The sequence below is a fragment of the Malurus melanocephalus genome, unplaced genomic scaffold (assembly GCF_030028575.1).
Source record: "Malurus melanocephalus ecotype Western Australia unplaced genomic scaffold, MMel_1.1 scaffold_2, whole genome shotgun sequence".
Taxonomy (NCBI): Eukaryota; Metazoa; Chordata; class Aves; order Passeriformes; family Maluridae; genus Malurus; species Malurus melanocephalus.
The window spans coordinates 3,058,154-3,077,786 of record NW_026623234.1 but is presented as its reverse complement, the minus strand read 5'-3'; the positions used below and the strand labels follow the sequence as shown (position 1 = coordinate 3,077,786).

At 45.1% G+C, this 19,633-nt stretch overlaps 2 protein-coding genes across 8 annotated transcripts in view; both read right to left on the bottom strand.

Annotated features, from left to right (window-relative positions):
* CKAP5 (cytoskeleton associated protein 5) overlaps positions 1–6,574 on the bottom strand; it is a 51,462-nt gene extending 44,888 nt beyond the window's left edge. For 3 of the 5 annotated variants that reach the window (XM_057364971.1, XM_057364943.1, XM_057364980.1), the window contains exon 1: positions 6,465–6,574. The gene's annotated coding sequence lies outside the window, so the exon portion shown is untranslated. Of the gene's footprint in view, positions 1–2,643; positions 2,699–6,434 lie in introns of those variants that run through there. The other 2 variants (XM_057364952.1, XM_057364961.1) reach the window with 2 other exon arrangements.
* Positions 6,575–8,102: 1,528 nt separating this feature from the next.
* Positions 8,103–19,633, bottom strand: part of LRP4 (LDL receptor related protein 4) — a 79,522-nt gene continuing 67,991 nt past the window's right edge. For all 3 annotated transcript variants that reach the window (XM_057364916.1, XM_057364923.1, XM_057364933.1), the window contains exons 28-38: positions 18,438–18,741; positions 17,930–18,148; positions 17,503–17,637; positions 17,161–17,269; positions 16,691–16,835; positions 16,046–16,159; positions 15,627–15,750; positions 14,573–14,640; positions 13,861–13,948; positions 13,198–13,339; positions 8,103–11,429 (exon numbers count right to left, since the gene is read on the bottom strand). In XM_057364916.1, the coding sequence (XP_057220899.1) occupies positions 11,094–11,429; positions 13,198–13,339; positions 13,861–13,948; positions 14,573–14,640; positions 15,627–15,750; positions 16,046–16,159; positions 16,691–16,835; positions 17,161–17,269; positions 17,503–17,637; positions 17,930–18,148; positions 18,438–18,741 (1,784 nt within the window). In that variant the 3' untranslated portion in view covers positions 8,103–11,093. The remainder of the gene's footprint in view (positions 11,430–13,197; positions 13,340–13,860; positions 13,949–14,572; positions 14,641–15,626; positions 15,751–16,045; positions 16,160–16,690; positions 16,836–17,160; positions 17,270–17,502; positions 17,638–17,929; positions 18,149–18,437; positions 18,742–19,633) is intronic.

Here is a 19,633-nt window from a genome sequence, read left to right as displayed (position 1 = left end):
CAAATCCCTTTAGAACAGACAATTTCTCAGACAGTATTCCAGGGTCACAGAAGGAAAGCTCCTTCCTAAATATGCAGTCTTTCTAGCTTCATCACTGCTCACATCTGTCCTAATGCCAAGATTTTGCACTGTCTGCATCATGCATTTACCAGAATAAAAGACTGTTGTTTCTCCTTTCAATTAAGTCACTGGGTTCTGCATGATCACAGAGTACCCACATTTGACAAAAAGGTTTTTCTTAAAAGCTTCTTTGCGAAGACATAAACCTCAAGTCATTACTTCCCAACATGCAAATACCAAGTGGCCTCATTATACGATAACACAGCTAAATTCTGTTATTACTAGTGAATTTGCAGCAATGAAGTGTTTGACCTACATAGATTTCTTTTGTTACCACAACTTGGAACAAACAGAATTAAACCTTTCAGTAACAACATTCATTTTGGTAGAATCCAGAAAACAAAAGACGCCTGAAGCAACTGGACTACCAAAGTAAGTTTTGTGAGAAACATTTGTCATAAAAGTGGTCAATGCAACATTTCCAAAAGCAAGTCACCCGAGAAATCTGTAGTGGAGATGAATAATAAATCTTCCCTGACAGTTCTTGGCAGGGCAAGTTTATATTATGGAACAGTCAGAAAACGAAGACCATCAAGAAAAGAACAGGATCTTCTGAAGGGAGATCACGCAAAAAGTGGCAAGAGTGGAAAACATTCACAAGGCAGCACAAATGCAACAATTTCAAACATAAAAGTGAGGATTCCCAAATGAATATAAGTAAGTTTGGGAAACAAATCTGTCAACACATTAAAAGATTGTGGGAAAGTATCAAAACATCAAAGTTTGGATTAACCATGCACTACTCTGAACAGCTCCTATTGAACTTCTAAATAAAYGCTTTTCCTGTTACCATTTTGAGAACTGAATAGCATCAGTATTATAGCTCATAGTATGGGGTACAGCTCAGCAAAAGTCTTTACATAATTAACACACTGAAATGTGATTTCTTTTGAAGCATATACATTCGTCACCTATCACTATATTTTATTGTGAAGTGTCACTTCTGGATCATTTTCTACAGAAGATATACAATGGCGAACTAGGAAGCCATTTTCTTCTAAACAAAATCAGCTGTTTATTGATACTGGTTGTCTACTTCTCCCTAACCACTTTCACCTATTGAATATTACTCTTGTACAAGAACATCATCAATATTTTCATATTTTGAAAGATTCTCAAAAGCATTACTCAAGAATAAGTTCTGAGGGATGAAGACRGTATTTTAAAAGTATTTTTAAAGGAAAAATCAGTTTAAAACATTCCTAAACAGTAGGGTACATATTTGTAGTCTATACAGTCGGATGTCACATTTCAGATAAACCTATACTTCTTGGCAGACAGATGTCTGTTAGTGCAGCCACAGTTTTCCTAGCAGAAAGAAATTTTATTTGTTTATTTGTTTAATGGCAGTTTTGGGTCGTATTTGCTCTTTGGCTCTGAAATGATGAAGTTKCACTTTCTTAGAAGTTTAGCCCAATATTTTTTTTTACATTTGCCAGCCAAATCTTCTCATTAGATACAACACAAAGTAGCTCAGAAAAAAGGTTGAAGACTTAAATAATCATAACATAGTAGGCAATAAAAAATTAATAGAATTTTAAAGGCATTTTCAATTGACAGATGAATTAGAAKTTGCAAGAAGTTGCAATTCACAGACTTTTGATGAAAGAATAGCAAGATCTCAGAATAAGGAAAAGAGAAATGCATGCTAAAGAAAAGCTACAGCTTCAGCAGCAATGAAATGGCATTCAAGAACAAACAGCACTAAATTATCTCTTGCCTGCTCYAATGTCCCAACTCACCTCAGTGAAATTTTAATAGCACAAATAACAAATTATTGGTAAGATACATAAATACTTAATTTCTCTGGAAAAATATGGCCTCTGAAAGAAACCAGGGCCGWTCTTTTCCACTCATCTAAGACTGAGAGACAAAGCAAAATAAACTGACCTCCTATTACAGCTAAGACCAAAAGCAGTTTGTAACTGCATGGGTAAACCTGGAGTGGAGCCAGTATTACAGAGCAGAGAAGGGCAAAAGAGAAAAGGGCAACCCACGGGCAAGTGCACTGGCATGTACTGACATAATTCTAAAGGTGGACGGTTGGAGTGAACGATGTCAGTGGGACTGTGCTTATAAGCTGCAAAGTCCCTCATCCCTCAAGGGGTTTACAAAGCTCGGGCATGAAAAGGCCCATGTGATGTTCTTTAAAAGGACAGCCTGAACTGCTGATGAAGGAAAGCTCCCACGGAGATATCACCGTTCACTAGGTCCCTCCTTCTCCAAGGGAAGCTCCCTCCAGCACGGCTTCCCTCGGCAACTACCGGCGCTCCCGCCATCCCCAGCACCTTCCAGAAGAGCACCCCCTCCACTTCTGCCCGCAGCCCCAATGCACCCCCACAGCTCGGCGATGTTTCCCGTTCCGTGGGTGTCTGGCCGCAGGCCGCGGCCGGGCACGGCGAACAGGCCGCCCGCCCGCCCGGCATTGTCTCTGCCCGCCGCCCCCGCCCCACGGCCGGGCCGGGCCCCGCCAGCGCCGCCGCACACAGCCCGCGGCTCGGCCGGGCCTGGACGGACACTCACCCTTGACAGCTCCGGGCCGGCTACCGGCGGCAGCGGGCGGGAACCGCGGGCGGGCCGGGACGAGCCCCTCCCCGCCGCGGGCGGGGCTCGGGGCGCCGCGGCCGCACCTGGGCGGGAGCCGGCCCGCGCCGGGGCCAGACAAAGGCGGGCAGGGCAGGGCAGGGCAGCGCCGGCCCTGCCGCGYTCACCTCGCAGCAGCTCCGGGCACATCGCGCTCCCTTCCCGCCGCCGCGGAACAGTCCCCGCGGGGCCGGGCGGGCGGCAGTGGGCGCCTGCGGTGCCGCCTCTCGGCAGGGAAAGGGCCGCCGGGCCGGTGACCAGCTTGGCCCGCCGGGCCTGCTGTCCTCATGAGTCATACCCCGAACGCTCATACCCGTCAGAACAATTACTACTCTAACAGAGGGAGCTGCGGTCATACCCGAGCATGCAGCAGACATTATCCCAGGCCACCAATCATCCTGCAGTCCCTAACTGAAGGAGGGAGCGGTTCTGAAAGCCGACAGGAGGAAGAAGGCCAGCCGCGGGGAAGGAGAAACAGTGCCTTCCAAAGGAGGAACGAAGGAAGACCCTGGCACCATACCATCCCCGCATTTCATGCTGCTGAGAGATGTATAATGACAGCACCCCGGTGGAGCTGATTCATCAGCAATCTCTCTAGCCCATCGTCTGACATTTTGAGATGCCATTTCTATAGTGACAATAGCAACTGAAGAAGCCGGTATGGTGGAAACTGGGTGTCACTCGCTTCCTCCTCAGAAGAGCATCAAGCCTTGTGATGCAAGGATGTATTTCTCCAGCCATCTTTGTAGGTAGCTGAAGAAAGAAGCTTCTTCCAGGCACTGCCAGCACCAGCCACGCTCCTTGCTGAATAATTGTCTAAGTTACTTTTCCTACCACCTCATTCTACCCCCTGCAACAGAAGGCACAATCATGCGCAGCAGCTYCTGCTTTTCAACATCTATTTTTTGCAGTAAACGAGCTGTAATAGAGACAATTCCAGACTATGTACAAGTGCTCAGGTCAAGAGACTCTTTATTGAAACAAGCCAGAGCAACACTACCTGTGCAAGGCAATATTTAGTTTAAACACAAGGGTACAAGCCTTTCAGTGTCACTTCAGAACTCCACCCCTATAACATGAACCRCTGGGAACAGTCTAACAAAGCATCTGCAACGACAGCAACACCATATTAGTCTTGGACTATGTCGTCTTGAAACTAACCACTCTGCTACAGATGCAAAATGCTTTAATGCGGTCCTACCCTGGCAGAGACTTGACAAACTTTCTATTAAATAGCTTACAAACAAATTAGCAATACAAGTTGATACATTTCTTTTATAAACTGTATAAGGAGCAGCTGCTGGTAGTGTGGAACAAAGAGGAAATAGAAATGGAAAAAAAGGGAACCAGATGAACACTGACCGTGCTTTTGAAAACCTTAATTAGAAGGTTTGCAAGTATTKACATTTCTCAAGTGTCCTTCCAGTCATACAACCTATACAACAAAATCCTCCAAATTAGATAATTAAGATAGTTATCTGTACTCCACAAAACATTTCAGAGCAGCTTATAATTGTATGTACTGTTCAAGATGTGCATAAGTGATGTACAAGAATGGGCAAACAGAAGTGCTACATTTGCAGATGACAACTGGGTAGCAAAAAAAAATACAAAAAAGGATTTGACTGAAGGAGCATACAACATAACAAGTGCATTTCAGCTGTAAATTTGTCACCGAACACACAGAATGAAACAATTTATAACATTACATTGAAATTCAGCTTTTCTGCACTATTAAACAGGAACAAAATCTTCCCGTGTTAGCAGGACACTGGTATGAGAGCACAGCCCCACCGTGGCAGACCATGTTTTCAGAAGCAGAGGCTCAGCTTACATAACTGGCCCATACAGGGGAAAGGACAAGAGCCAGCATGAAAGTTAAGTCTGACAAAATTCAAGTCCTATGTATACAAGAACCAGGAATCATGTTCCATCACCATGCATTCCCTGTTTTATATTAGAGCATCAAAAGAGAAGTCTTCCATCAGTACACATCTAAAGCAGTCTGAGTAACTCCCATACTTCTACAATTCAAATTCCTTTTCATCAAGTTGTCACATCATTTTTCCTACAGGAGGTTCCCTAGTTAATGTTATAAGTTTGTGTTTTTGAGAATTACCTTCAATACATCTACAACCATTTTTCAGAACCAGTTTATTGTACTTTAAGGCCATTTGCCAGCGATTCTGTTTCAATACATCACTCTCTAAATGCTGCTCAAAAGGCTTAGCYCTATCACAATTCTTGAAGTAAGAAAAAAAAAAAAAAAAAGGTGAATCTAAAAGTTTAATATGGGAGGAAGCTACCAAAACAGCAAAGTTTAAAGAATGGCCGAGCCTGAGGCAARAAAACCAGATCAAATTCCAAATTTTGCACCATCAACTGATCTCATGTTGGACACGCAACAAACAAAACTATACAGGCAATTTGCACTCAGTCATTCCTCCTTTTGAGTTAAACTGTCTCAAAGTTTTAGTAACAGACTTTTGTGGTAGACCTTTAGAATACTCCAATATCTGAGACTCCCTACATTCAGCAATAAGCAGCTTTACTGCTTCAAACTAACTGATTCACTAAAAGCCTATAGCAATGCCTTTTTGATACACAAGTAATCCATAAGGAAGGGCTCCCATAGCTGGAGCTCAACATCCCAACAACTACTTAAACCCTTACCACCTGCACAAGGCAGCCTTAACTTGCACTGCAGTTCCACAGAAGGAGCAGAAAATCAAACACTAAACACAAAATAAACCGACAAAAAAACCCAACTCAGAATAATTAGATAGATGATACACACCAAACATGAATCAGTAAGAAACATGCAGCACGTGTGATTTTTTTTTAAAAAAAATTGTTCTTAGAACAGAATCCAGGTTTGCTTAAGCTATCCAGAAGTACCATTCTTCAGCCTCTTTCATGCAAAACTTGGGATCTCTCACTGACAGGAGGCCAAATTCAGGAGGAAAATCTCCTGTTCACCAACCTGAAAACTACTGTCTTTGGAAGAATCACAGGACGTGATTCTGCGTGCAGAAACATGGGACACACATTTCTGTCCAAGCCCTTTTCACGTACACTAGAGAGGATTCAACAGGAAGCATCTCCCGCTGTGGGGCTCTGGCAACCTTAACACCTGCACCCAACAACAGAGCTGCAGAAATAGAGACGAGCTCGCCCCTTTCAGGACTACAATCACCCCATTGAACGTTTTTCTTAGGACATTTTGGARGGGGAACCGATCCTGCACGCAGCCATGGGAGACAGAAGGCGCTCAGTCCGCATTCCCCTCTAAGGCTGTTAGGAAGGGGGGCGCTCGGCCGCCGGGCCCACCCTCCCGACCGCCTCCCAGGGAAGGCCCCACCAGCAGCCCCAGACGCACAACGACGACAGGACGGAGGCGGTCATAGCGAAGCCGCCCAGCCCGCGGCTCCCACCGGCCCCATCGCCCCTCGCTTCACGGGCGGCCTGAGCGACCTGCACCTCCGCGGCGCGGTACAGGCCGCAGCCTCCCGCCGCTGCTAGCCGCAATCCCCACGCCGCCAGGCTCTGGGGGCGGATGCTGGCGCAGCCCGCGGGTTTGGGCCRTCCCCGGGGGGAGATGTCGCGCCGCTGGGACTGCGTCTCCACACGGTCCCCAGGAAAAACGGGGAAGCTTGGGCCTAGGAGCGGGAGGAAGCCTACCCGCCCTCCCACGGATGCGGAGAGCGGGCGGACAAGGGGCCGGGGCTCACCGAGGAAGGGACAAGGAGGGCAGGTCTCACCTGAGCCCGGCGGGTCGGGCCGGTGACGGTCCAGCGACTGCTCGGAGGGGTTTGAAATCGCCAGCACCGCCCGCACCTCCCAGTGTCCGCCGCGCCCATTGGCCGCCGCCGGCCCCGCCCGCACCGGCGCCCGCACCTCTTATTGGCCCGTTTGAATCCGGCAGCCGCAGCGCGTGCTCCCCGCGCGCTCCCGAGACGGCGGCAGCGCCGCGGGGCCACAGCAGCGGGAGCGCGCACGGCCTCGGGAGCGCGGCCCCGGCCCTGGCCCTGCGCACCCCGCTCGGTGCCACCGAGGCGCGTCCCCGGCCAGGCTGCCAGGCCCGCTGCGCCCGGAGCCCTGCCTGGCCACGTCCTGGAGCAGCCGCGTCGGGCCGCAGGAACCTTTGGCAAAGGGCTAAAGCAGCTCAGAGCTGATTGATGCAGCTTTGGGGAGATCCTCTAACAGGGGAGTGGGCCTTCTCCTCTTTGCTACCGTCATCGAGTTTGCAGACCAGCGACTAAAGAAACGACTGAGATGTGGCCTCATCAGTATCTATCACTATCTGAAGGGAGGAGGTCAGAGAATAGCGCCAGGCTCTTGGTGATGTCAAGCAATAGAACGAAAGACAATGGGCAGAAATGGATGCACAGGAAGTTCCACCTGAATAGGAAGAACTTTACTGCGTRGGTTACTGTGTGCTTGGAAGCTGGCCCGGAGAGATTGCAGAGCCTTCCTCACTGGAAATCTGTCTGGACACAATCCTGTGCCATGTGCTCTGGGGTGACCCTGCTTGATTAGGGAGGTTGGCCCAGATAACCCACTGCATCCATTCCACCCTGACCATTCTGTGATTGTCTGTTTTTTTAGTACAGTGTTTTCTCTCCTTTGTTTCCTCAGCTTAAGCAATAGAAGGAAAATTTATTGTGGGGAATCAGAATAGAAGACAAGGGAGAGCAGAATGCCATACACACAACTGCAATTAATCGTACACTGCCCTCTCCCCACCATGCCATGTAAACCCCATGATGTTTTTGAAAGTGAGGCAATTTTTTCATGACCTGGCTAAAATGACTTCTGCACCATGCTTCAATTGTGAAAYAGGCAGGAATATGATTGTTTTAAATGTTTTAGGTAGTTCTTTCATCAGAAAGGGACAGAATGTGTTACAAGATTGGCAATCAGTACTGCAATGTCAGTTATCAGTGAATGTTTCATTCATCACTCCACCTTTTGCACTATTTAAACTCTTGCTTATAGAAAAAGGGAACAGAAGCTTGACCAAAACCCCCTACAGAAAGAAAAATCAGCTCTTCTTCAGAGCTTTATTTTCCATGGGGCAGGAACTTGAGATCTCTACAGTCCTAATATATGCCAAAAAGAACACCCCCTTCTGCTGTTGCCATGTTAAAAAAGGCGGGGGGAAGCAAGACAGGGGAGAGTGAGAGGTATTAGGTATGTGAAGGCATCTGCAAAAGGGAGTGTAGGTGTTGGACCCCTGATTCAAAGTCATAGGGGTACAGTGTGTGCTACAATCAGGTTTCTAGGAACCCAAGTCTGTTCCTACCTTCTTGTTCCTCTCAAATGAAGCAAAGTTGAGGTTCTGTGTGAAAGGAGAGCCCAAGTAACATGTATTATTCACAACCAAAAGCCAGGCAAGAATGGTTAAGAAAAGCTAAATTTATATTAAATTATCATCAACCCCTAAAATACTGAACACAGTGGTTAAATAACTCCAGAAAATCCAATGTCTCCAGTGAGTAACGTTAAAACCATTACACAGGAACACACGGAAATCACTGACATTAGCTCGGGACAGACAGGAGAGGTTTGCTTTTTACATAGTAAATCAGTGCTCAAGAGATCATCCTCCAGTAGCTTTCTACATTCTTTACATCCTAAGTGCAACRAAGGTCTTCTCTTCCCCAGAACAGGGAACCACGATGCAACCCCAAGGCAGCATCTCACTGGGGCTGGCTCTAGGAAAAAGACATGAATCTCTGCCAACTGCACAGCAGAGTAGGCTGTGTGACATTTTATTGCTCCTTTTCACCATAATCACTTAAGGAAGGGAGCAGARAGTAGTTATGAATGGTTGTTAGGCTGGAGAGTGCAAGGTTTCTCCTAAGTCGCAGCAGAGAATATTGATCGAGGTGGAGATCACAAGCACCGTGAGTTGTTGAAAAGACTGTGTTTTTCCTTTCCATTCCACACTTGACTCTGACAGCAATTATTTTGACAGGCTGACTTAAGATTAAGTGACAGGTCTGGGGAGATGTTTCCCTTCACCCCTGYCCCACTTCAGGATTTTGGTGCATGGTCACATAAGCTATTGGAAAAAAAAAAAAAACCTCCAACCCATTCCAAAACCCGAAGAAGCCCTGCACTCCTGCAAGTCAGAGCTTTCCTCCCCAATCCCCACACTCCCAGCCCTGATGCCCCTGCCCCCTATATGTGGTTTCTGCTCAAATCGATTCTTCTGCCTATGCTTGAGCCCTCTGGTGTTGTCCCTGCATGAAGCAGCTTAGATGGGCAGGATCCATGTCAGTGATACGCACTCCTTTCTCAGTTCCCAGTCGAGTCCATACCTCAATCCAAAAGTGCCTCTGCCCAACAAAATCAATGCTTCTCAGGCTGGAGTCAAATAAATAATTAAATAAAAATCTAATTAGAAAAAAATAAAAATAAATCCCTCTGGGAATAGGGAAGAGTCCCACATTAACACAGGGAAATTTCCAGGCCTTTACTCCAGTTCATTTTCCACAGGACTATACACCAGTCAGCCTAATGGTGCAGTTACAGACAGAATTTCAAAGACCAGGTTGAAGCTGCACTTTTCCCCTTTCTGCAAAGCTACCTCTGCTGTGAAAAGTACAGGCAAACCACTGGTGACTGTTGTTTTTCAGGGGTAGCAGGCCTGTTAGTACATAAACAAGGTGTTCAAGCGGAGTAGGACAATCCTCCTTTTTTTTTTTTTACCAGCTGAAAAAAATACTGCATCGGAGATAGACCCTCCCCCTACCTCTGAACCATACTCTGGTGTATGTTTTGCTCTCTTTACACTGTGGGTGGGAATGTACTTGACCTCTTTCCAGGTGGTAAAGAGGTTACAAAATTTTCAGTGAGAAATCCGTCACTGGGAAGTTKTGCTTTCAAGTATCTGGCTTAATGCTTAATATTCTGCCGTGTGACTTAAGGGGCTAATATAAATCTCATTTTTGAACAAGTGTCAAGAGATATTTTCTCTTTTTTTTCTTTTTCAACAGAGGACAAGAGAATATGAAAAGGTGGCAATAGTCCTTGGGAGTGTGCAAGACCCAGCTCCAAATGCTGCTGGGCTTTGGCTGCAAGGGTAGGATGACATTCCCTAAAGGGTAAGGGCCTTGGAGGACAGAGAACAAATGAAGCTCATGCAGCTGATRAGAAAAATTACTTGGCAAGGAGAGCTGTTTAGTGGTAACAGAAGAACTTAAAGTGCAATTCTATCTGATAAACAACTACTTAAAATGGCCCTTGCAGCTCCCTGATTATTGTCTCCCATTCTAGGTCAAATGGGCTCAGCCTAGTAATAAAGCAGTTCCTTACTGTCAGCACTGAGCATTCCCCTAGGAAAGACTCAACCTAGGAATTCTCTCTTTTCCCTTTTTATGGTAATCAAAGGTCCTAAAGGCCAAAATAATTGGGACCTTGCAGAATTGGGACTAGTGGGGACCTAGCAAATTTTTTTCTTTTTTTTTATATATCAGTTACATAGAGATGAACAAAATTTAGGTCTTGCTGAGATCTATTTTCACCCATTAGCTCTGTAGAGCTAAGTAAAATACCAATTTCTTCTTGTCTCAAGTTTAGCACTCAAGACTACAATACYCATAGGGAACAGTTCTGAAAGGGCCATATGCTGACTCTTGTTTTTCCAGAGTAGAAACATGTTTTAACAGGAAAGGGGAGAACAGGAACAGTGTCTACTGCCAGCAATAGACACAGTGCTCCRATCTGAGCATTTCATTAAAGTTATTAGTAGCAGATATGAAAGTAAGCAGTGATGTTCTCATGAAGTGAGTCTTAGCAACTGTGGTTACCCTCTTTATGCCTTTATGAGGTGACCTGCTGTTGTGTCAGTGTCCTCTTGAGCCCCAAAGTATACTCCATCTGTACCAAGACCTCTCTCAAGTCAGAGACCCCTTGACACAAAGCCTCAAAGAGTGCTGCTAGTGCTGGAATGACATGGGTACTTCTGTGACCAGGAGCCAGCAATGAGGCAGCTCTGCTCTCTTCATGGGCATTGACCGTGAGCTGGATGGCACAGGCCTCACAGGTTGCCAGGGAACAGAGACTCAGAACGAGTTTCAGGCCAGAGGAGTCACTGCAAAAGTTAATGTGGCAGCTTCCAGGAAAAGGGAACATATAAATAAACCACAGACAGTGAAAATGAGTCAAAAGGGTCTCTGGGTTCCAACCAACCCACCCATCCTCCCTCTCCAACCACAACAGCACAGCTGCCCAAGCTCCTTGCTGAAAGGCCGTCAGTCTCAGGGCCCCTTGCAAGAAAGGCTGGTCTCTGTGCCCTTCCTTGCCTAGCAGGCAGAGTCCTGTCTGTTTTTTGCGCAGAGCAGAGGGTAGGGAGGGTACAACTTTCCAAAGTCACGTGTACTTTAGACCTCGCTCTCTGTGGAGGGCTTGCGCTGGTGTTTCCAGCCTGTGTCTGGGAGTGAGCCACGCCGCTCAGGAGTGGCTGCTGCTGTGTTAACACTGCTGCATTCAGACTGTTCTTCCTGTAGCAGCTGCTCAGTTTCAGTGTCATCCAGTGAACCAGAACTGGCCTGGATAGAGACCGTATCCGTCTTCATGCAGACATGGTCCCGGAGGATCCCTCCGCGGGAGCTCCGAATCTGCTTTAGGTCATCCCACTCCGAGTCATCACTGGATAAAAGGCATATTCCCTCCACAATCTTGATCTTCTCCTTAGTGTAGCTGTGGTCAGGACCAGTCTAGGGAGAAGACAGATGAATGAAAAACATACATCTGTGGAAAAATATGGCAAAGAGCAATGCAGAGCTAGAATGAAGACAAGTGAAGCAGACAAAAAGCTGGACCTCCATGTAAACAGCCACTGGCTTTAAGTGCCACAATGGCAGAACTCATTTTAAGTTTCTTTCAGTTCTTTACCACCCCCACACAAATCCTCCCTGCAACAGCTCTCATTCCAAACTCTATGAGTCTTCAGTCATGGAAGGGGAATGATGATGAGATTGCTCTTCTAATTCAACTATACATATCCCCTGACAGAAGAAAGTAAGAACACTAAACCTAAATATGAAGGAAAAAAAACCCCACCAAACAAAATGGGAAGCAGAAAGAGACAGAAAATATCATGGCAAAAGTAGGCAGGGAATCAATTCTAGGTCTGKAACATCTGAGTCATTCTAGATTCACCTCTTAGGAAAGCACAGCTGGAAGACCACTGTTCAGTCCAAGTCATAGTGACACGGGGAAGGAAATGATAGGGAAACAACGAAAATGATCAGAGGCTAAAGGGACCACACTGAGATTAAAGCAGTGAAATCTGTCTAATTTGGCTCACTGACATATAAGGAACATCTCATCTATTCCCAAGGAGAAAGTGAAGGGGGTGGGGAAATACACATCTGTGCRTATCAAGGAGCATCGGAATTAAGAGAAAAGTGGAAAGGATTTAGATTCCCAGATAAATAATCTTGGCTTATCCTTAGTAGATAAGGCTAAAATGGCATGAAAGGTTGGGAAATCTATTGGATAGCACCTTTGAAAAGCAGTAAGGGAAAACTCTCCCCTGAGCAAATCTGTGATCCCTGCTAGAGGAACTAAGTGATCTAACAGATAATCATGAATAGTCCTAACAGAAATTACCTTTTTCAAATCTCACAGAGTATGAGTAGCCAAAGCCCAGACCAAAGAATCTGTCACAGAAAATGACTTATACTTTCCTGACAGACATCACAGCTGGTTTAAAAACATAAAAGCAGGGGAGAAAACCAAGAAAGAGCAATTAGTATGGACAGCATTTGAGCCACACAACAGAGCTTGAGTGAGGGAGGCAGGATCAAACACACAGAGCAGTGATACCTGATGTGAGGATGTGGACGGAAATCAGAAGAGGGAAGATGAGAAGCTATCTGAGTGATAAGAAAGCTTCTGAAGAGAAAAGAGAGGAGAAACTAAGTGCTGCAAGGTGTCATATTAAACTCTGTCCATCCCGTGGCACAAAGTACAGACCTCTGAAGGGCCTTTAAAATGCACTATTTGATAAAGGCTTTATTTTTTCCCCTATTCCACCCTTTCAAGCAGTGCACAGCCCAGAGACACATTCTTGTTAACAAACCCCTTCTAGCTGCCTGGTTCCCTGGTGACTKTCCTAAGTCCCTGGTGACTGTCCTAACCTTGGTGCAACAGTCACTAACAGGGACCTGTATCCAATGAAGACAATTCCAATTGACCCATGTACTTCTGAGAGCCAACTCCCAATGCAAACAAAATACAAGACACTGAGAGTGGGTAAGAAGCAGAGAACTTAAGAGAGGTGAAATTCACTACAGTTCACTGGGGAAGAAGTGCTGCTCGCTGATCTCCATAGCAGTCTGAACAATTAATTCACTGAAGCTGTCCCTCCGATGTCCTAGAAGTAAATGCTGACAAGTTGCAATCCTTCCATATAGTGAGGCCTGTAGTACTCAACAGCAGCTTGAGCTGGGCTCCTATGTCCTTCGTAGCAGCTCTTACCTCTTTCTTGTAGCACAACTGGTTGTACATGGTTGGTTTGGGAATAGATTCAATCTTCACCTCCTGGGTAGACGTCCGATATGAAGGATTACTGTAGGTTAAGTTCCCCAAGCCAGGGTCCGTAAACTTGGACTTATTATGCCTAGAGGGAGAGAACTGTCAGAAAAGGCACAGGAGCCTACTGCCAGGATCCAAAGTTCCTGAGTGCTTAGCAAGTAGAAAGCTTCAGCAATCTCCACKGTCCCACTAAGGGAGAATCCTGGCTTCACCTGGCTCTTAGCTACTAGTCCATTTACTAGCTACCAGTACAGCAAGGCACTACCATGTAACCACAAAAACTATACTGGCACTAACTGGTGAAGTTATCTGTCAGAAAGCAAATGAGCTCACACATCAACTGAGATACAAATYATCTCACATCCCTGTCCATAACTCATAAGCTCTCTGCAGAAAATTGAGTTAATAATGTTTCAGACKGTAGAACTGCATGACCAAAACTTCAGAGACATAGGACTCAAACCTTGCAAATAAAATCATCAAGCACCTGTTCCAATGGAGAAGAAAAAGATTGCAAGTGACAATAAAGATTTAGCGCTTTCAGGAACTTTCTTCTCCTACAGCCCKGGAGTTTACAATTGGTCATGAGGGGAAAAGATCACTTACCTATATATAATTAAAGCAGCAATAAGCAGCAAAATAAATAAGATGCTGAGAAGACCTCCAATAATGTAGCTGACATGCAGTCCTTCTCCTGAAAGAGAACACCAAGGGTAATTTATGCACTCATATTTTACTGGATAATATTGCCCTTGGTGTAACGCCTAATACTAGCACTTTAGCTGTACAGAAGTATGCAAAGTAACRTGTCATCAAGGTTTAGCACAGGGTTTTGTTTGGCTTCATATGAAACCAAACATATGGTAAACTTTCCTCCCACCCAGGCCCCAGCAAACCAAGGATCATCAACATCCAGATCTTCATAATGGGGTTGCAATGGATGAGTTAGACCCCCTAGCTGACAGGTTACTCCTGCAGTGGGAAACAATTACCCCAGTCAAYCATCTTCAATTAAACACAATGGGGACAGTGAAAAAGAGTATCATTAATGGGAAGAGCCCAGTGGATAAAGTATGGGATGAAAGRAAACAGAACTATTCTTCAGGCCAAAGAATCAGTTGGAAAACTCCCCATCTAGTTTTAAGAATGTCTATAGCTGATGTTTATCCTTAGAGGCATTTTGCTCTGCTCAGAGGGTATTTGAGTAATTCAAGTCTGAATTTTAGAAATTTGAATTTCAGACATTATGGACTGGAATGCCCTGGGCACATATGGAGGAACAACCCTGGTGGAGAAAAGTTAAGGAAAAGGAACTYACCCATGGTGGCCAGCACTGCCTCGTTGGCACGAGTACACAAGCCTTGCCTAGCATCTTTGTCAGAGCAGCTGAATGACAAAAGACAGTTATTTACTGAAAGTAGCATCAACAGTATCAAAGGTATTAAAAATGGGGATGGAATGGGCTAGCACTAATATCCCATCCTTTTCCACTTAACGAACACTGGTGTTCCTTTCTCTTCTTCAGTATACAATGGATACATTGTTCTGTATCCAGAGAAAAGACAACCATACACATATAGGTGTATGGGGGTGTGCATGTATAGATCAATTATTGGTATGMAGTATCCTTATATCCAAGCCGTTCTAGAATTGCATGTGTACACATGTATCTATCAGAAAACAAATTTCAGTGTCATGCTGAAGCAAAAATCAAAACATCTCAGAGTCAGCACAAAGCCCTTTCTGCCCAATAAATTATACTCCACAAATTGCAAGTTTTGCCTTGTAAATAACTCAGCCATACACTATAGAATTACTCTTTTGCTGAGCTGTATAAATAGCAGGCTACAGGCAATTTGCAGAAAAGAGTCTCTTAACTACCTACATTGTAACTTATATGTTAGAGCTGCAAAGGTTCTGTTCTGCCCTGAACAAACTATCCCTGTATAGCCAGGGTAGAACCACTTCCTCAGTTGTGTGGGTGTAGTCTGAGATGTTTCAGTGAATCGAAACAAAAGACTGCTCTGTCCTCCTCTCAGAAATGAGTTCTCAAAATTAGGAGATTCAAAAACCAATCAAATGAAGGACACATGTGCTGAAGAGGGATTTTAACACTTCCGCACAGTCAGCCTAGACATACATTTCAACAGGACAGAAAGAATCTGCATCTCTTCCTTGCCATATCAACAGTGTKCTGTATTATTTGTCATAATAGTTTCATCCATTAAGAATGTGAAATCTGGAGCTGGAATATCCTCTCTTGGCTAGAGATAAGTACATTTGAATGACTGCAACCAGAGGGGGCTTGCATGTGGCACTTTGCAAAAGCTGTGACTTTCGCACCCCAATTCCAAGAGAACAAGAACACTTACTTTCCTTCCACTGTTTCCAGAGGTGTGAGAGGTTTGGTTGTTGAGGTACCTAGTCTGCCAGGCGGTGTTTGACTTCTCTCACTTACACTGGTTGGTTCTGGACCAAGGGGCACCACACCAGGAACTGGAACAGAGAAAAATAAGCAGGATTCCAAATTTTTGGGACAGATGAACAAGTCTGATAAATCATTTCCAAAACTCTCTATAGTTTATATGAGCAATCTTCCCATCTCAAACCCAGTCTGTCAGCAGAAAGGACAGAAGGGGGCTCTCTTTCTCACAACCATCTTTACTTTCAATATACAACTGCATAAGACTCATATACTGGAGAGCCTCAGCTGCTCTGGTTGCCACTGAATGAGCAGTAGCAGTGGCTCACTTATGGAAGCCACTATCCAAGTGACACTCAGCAAACTCACTGGTAGAACAGGGCCGCCCATCTGGTTCATCCGGACATGCGCAGACGAAGTCAGAAGCCCTGGCAAAGCAGAGGTGTGTGCAGCCTCCATTGTTCACTCCACAAGCATTAGTACCTGGAAGGAACAAAGAATTTTCTAAATACGTTACATCTGAATAAGAAGGTCCTCAGAACAACAACCTTTTTTCCTGCTCAGCTAGAAATACTTCTTAGAAATCCAGCAAGTTATTGTGTTTTTGGCATATGCCCTTCATCTGATTGCTGAAAAAGTGATGACAATAGCCAGACAGTGGATTGGATTCCGGCAGTCTTGAAAGGAAGGCACTGGAAATCTTTCGGCAGGAGCCCAGACAACACAGTTGAACAGAAAAAAAAAAMCAAAAACCCTCAGATTCTTCTGTTTTAACACAACGTCAGTTGACTACAGAAAGTGACAATTGCTAATCAAAGCTCTAACAGAACACCATTAAGATGTACTTGACTGAAAAGTCACAGGCAGACAAGAAATGTGCAGAAGGAAGATGTGTGAATAGTTTGAGCATAGAAAAGGATATCATCTTTACTTGACATCCACAATAAAGCAGTGGTTGCAGAGTTCCTTTGGTCTACAATTAACATTTGCCTGAATCAAGGTCCTTCTATTTACCTGTCTGTCTCTGAGGAGAAACCACAATGATATCCATCAATCCCTCAACATTGGCTAGAACTGTCTCTTTGTTCCTCCCGGAGTATTTGTCCACTCTCTGAATAGATTTTGTTTGCCAATCAGTCCAGTATATCCATCTATCCTGCTGCTCAGGGAGACAGCAAAGAAAAATCACAGCCATTAKCATGTTTAGTCATGTAGACACAAGATACCCATAAAAAACATATCCCTGATGCAGAGGCCCAAAACAAAGGCTTTTTCAAACCCTTACCCTCTTATCATAAAGAAGATGACTGTCTACACTCCACARGAGTTCAGACAAACTTCCTTTGCTGGCTCCAGAGAAGATTTAAGTACTATCCCCTGAGCCATCTTGATTTCCCAAGACTGTAACACTTCCCTGTTCCCAAAATCTGTTRTACAAACTCATCAACACACCAGGGAGAATGGTGGCAGCAGGAAAATCTCACCTGTGTCAGAGCAAAGGGATGTGACACCTGGCTGACCAGCACTTGCCGTAGCTTCCCACTGAGATCACAACTCTCTATGCGATCAAGGTGCGCATCCACCCAGTATATCCTGRAGGCACAGGGAAAGAGGTGAGCTTCATCTATACAACCAGTCTTTACCTTCTAGTCATTTACTGGCCAAGATCATGGAATCATGGATTAGGAAAAAAACCCTTAAGGAAAAACCCTTAAAACATCCCAAAACCAAACCCACAATGTTACTTCAATAAATTAATCTAAGAGGGCTAAAAAATGCATTATATCCCTTAACCCTGTGCAAATATAAGAAAATCTTTCACTGACCTCCTGGTGTCATAATCCAAAGTCAATCCATTGGGCCATCCCAGGTCAGTGTTAATCAGGATTTTACGTTCAGAGCCATCCAAGTTTGCCCGTTCAATTTTAGCAATGTGACCCCAATCGGTCCAGAAGAGATACCTGAAGAGATAAAAGGCAAGTGTAAGAAAAAAGACCATTTCATTTGGCCTAACAAAAGTTTTAGTTATGAATGAAACCGCGAGATTCTTCAGGTTCAAAAAAGTAAGTCTGTTGCYTGCTTCTCACAGCTATCTGCCCAACCTTCAAATTCACTTTCTGCCTAACTACTGCAACCCCTTGCCTGGTACCTGCAGATTCACTTGGCACATCTCGTCTTCCTCTCGCAACTTCCTCTTCCAACCCTGCCTCTGTGCAGCTCTTCCCCCTTCCCCACCAATAACCCCATACCTACCCCTTTTTGGGAAAGACAGCAATGGCTCGGGGTTCATCCAGGCTGTTATTGATCAGCACTTTCCTGGAGCTTCCATCCAGTCTAGCCACTTCAATGGTATTGCGTCCCGTGTCTGTCCAGTAGAGGTTCCTGGCAACCCAGTCCACTGCMAGGCCATCTGTAGTCTTCAAACCCTGACCAATAACAGTTTCCATGTTGCTGCCATTCAGATCAGCCCGCCTGAGAGAAATCAGTGACAAATGGCAATGAGGAACAGGTAGCTCCTGAAAAGCCTGGATCTTCATCAACCACMGGGCCACCGCATACAACTACCTCCCTAATATCTCTTTCCTCRGTCTCGAGCAGGTTAAACACACCTTCAGCATCAGTTCAGTGATACACATGATGCTATGTACCAAAGACAAGGTGTAAGTAGTGGTGCGGTGCTCAGTATCTCCAGTTTACTGGCACACTCAGCACAAGTTGYTGGGTGACCTGGGCCCCAGCCAAGCACTTGATTGGCACCTACCTGATAACATCAAGAAATACATCTGTGTAGTAAATCTTGCCATCCACACTATCATAGTCCAGAGAAATGACRTTGTTCAGCTCAGGGACAGGTATGTGCACATCTGTGTGGTCACTGGTGTCCAGCGAGATACGACGGATGGAAGCACGGCTAGAGAAAAGTAGGTAGGTCTCTGGAGAAGAGTCACATGTTTGCTCATCTCTCTTCAGCTGGATGCCAGTGGGGCAGGCACAGGAGAAACCAGTGGGATGAGGCAAGCAAAGGTGGGAGCAGCCACCATTACGAATTCCACATTTATTGAAGCCTTTAGAAACAAGGAAAACAAAGTTTAAGGATGCCAGAGATCAAAGCCTTATTTTGAAGGCTACATATGGGCACAACTTGTTAGCAGCTGAGTTTATCCTTACCATCCCAGCCTTGCTGGGAATCTACAGCCCGTTGTACAGAGACACTCTCCCTCCCCTTTGAGATTCATGGTAGGTATAGGCATGACTGGTAAGGAGAACAGGAGGCTCCAGAAGAAGAGGGATCATCAGAAGAAAAATCTTAACCTGAATTCCTTGCTAATCATAGTTTTCCCATGGAAAAAGGAACAGCCAAATGCTCATAGATTTACGCAACAGCAGTTTAACTTTATTACTGCTGCAAATGGTAATGCTGACAGAAAGATTCAACCCTGTGGGGAAGTAGTGTGACAATGCACCAGAGGCCAGGCTGACAAAGAAGCTTCTGTTTCAACTTAGCTGCACACAGTGGCAAGTAAACAAAGGCATCAGAGAAGCCTGCTGAAAGTGCCTGACATATTAGGGTCATATAATTTTTTTTAATTGTAAAGAATCCGGCATACATTTACTAGGAGGGAATAAGCSCAGAAGACAGGAGCAGGGAGTAGGAAGAAGACAATGCGGGTATGACTTTTGGTCAGCTTTATATTGAAAAGTTACATTGTTACATCAGTGATGTTCTGCTGTTAGTAACCACAGRAAAAGCAGCACAGTTCTCTGTAGAAGTATGTCTTGGGGAAATTCCACCAAAATAAAGCCCCAGCACCAAGCAACAACTTCCACTGAAAAAGCAAGGAGGCAAGATGGGGTTACATACAATCCCCAAAGARTAATGAAGAGTTGACTCTGGCACAGAATAGTTGGAGAGCATGATATATTAAGAACAACTAAAACAGCAAAGACCTTGCAGAG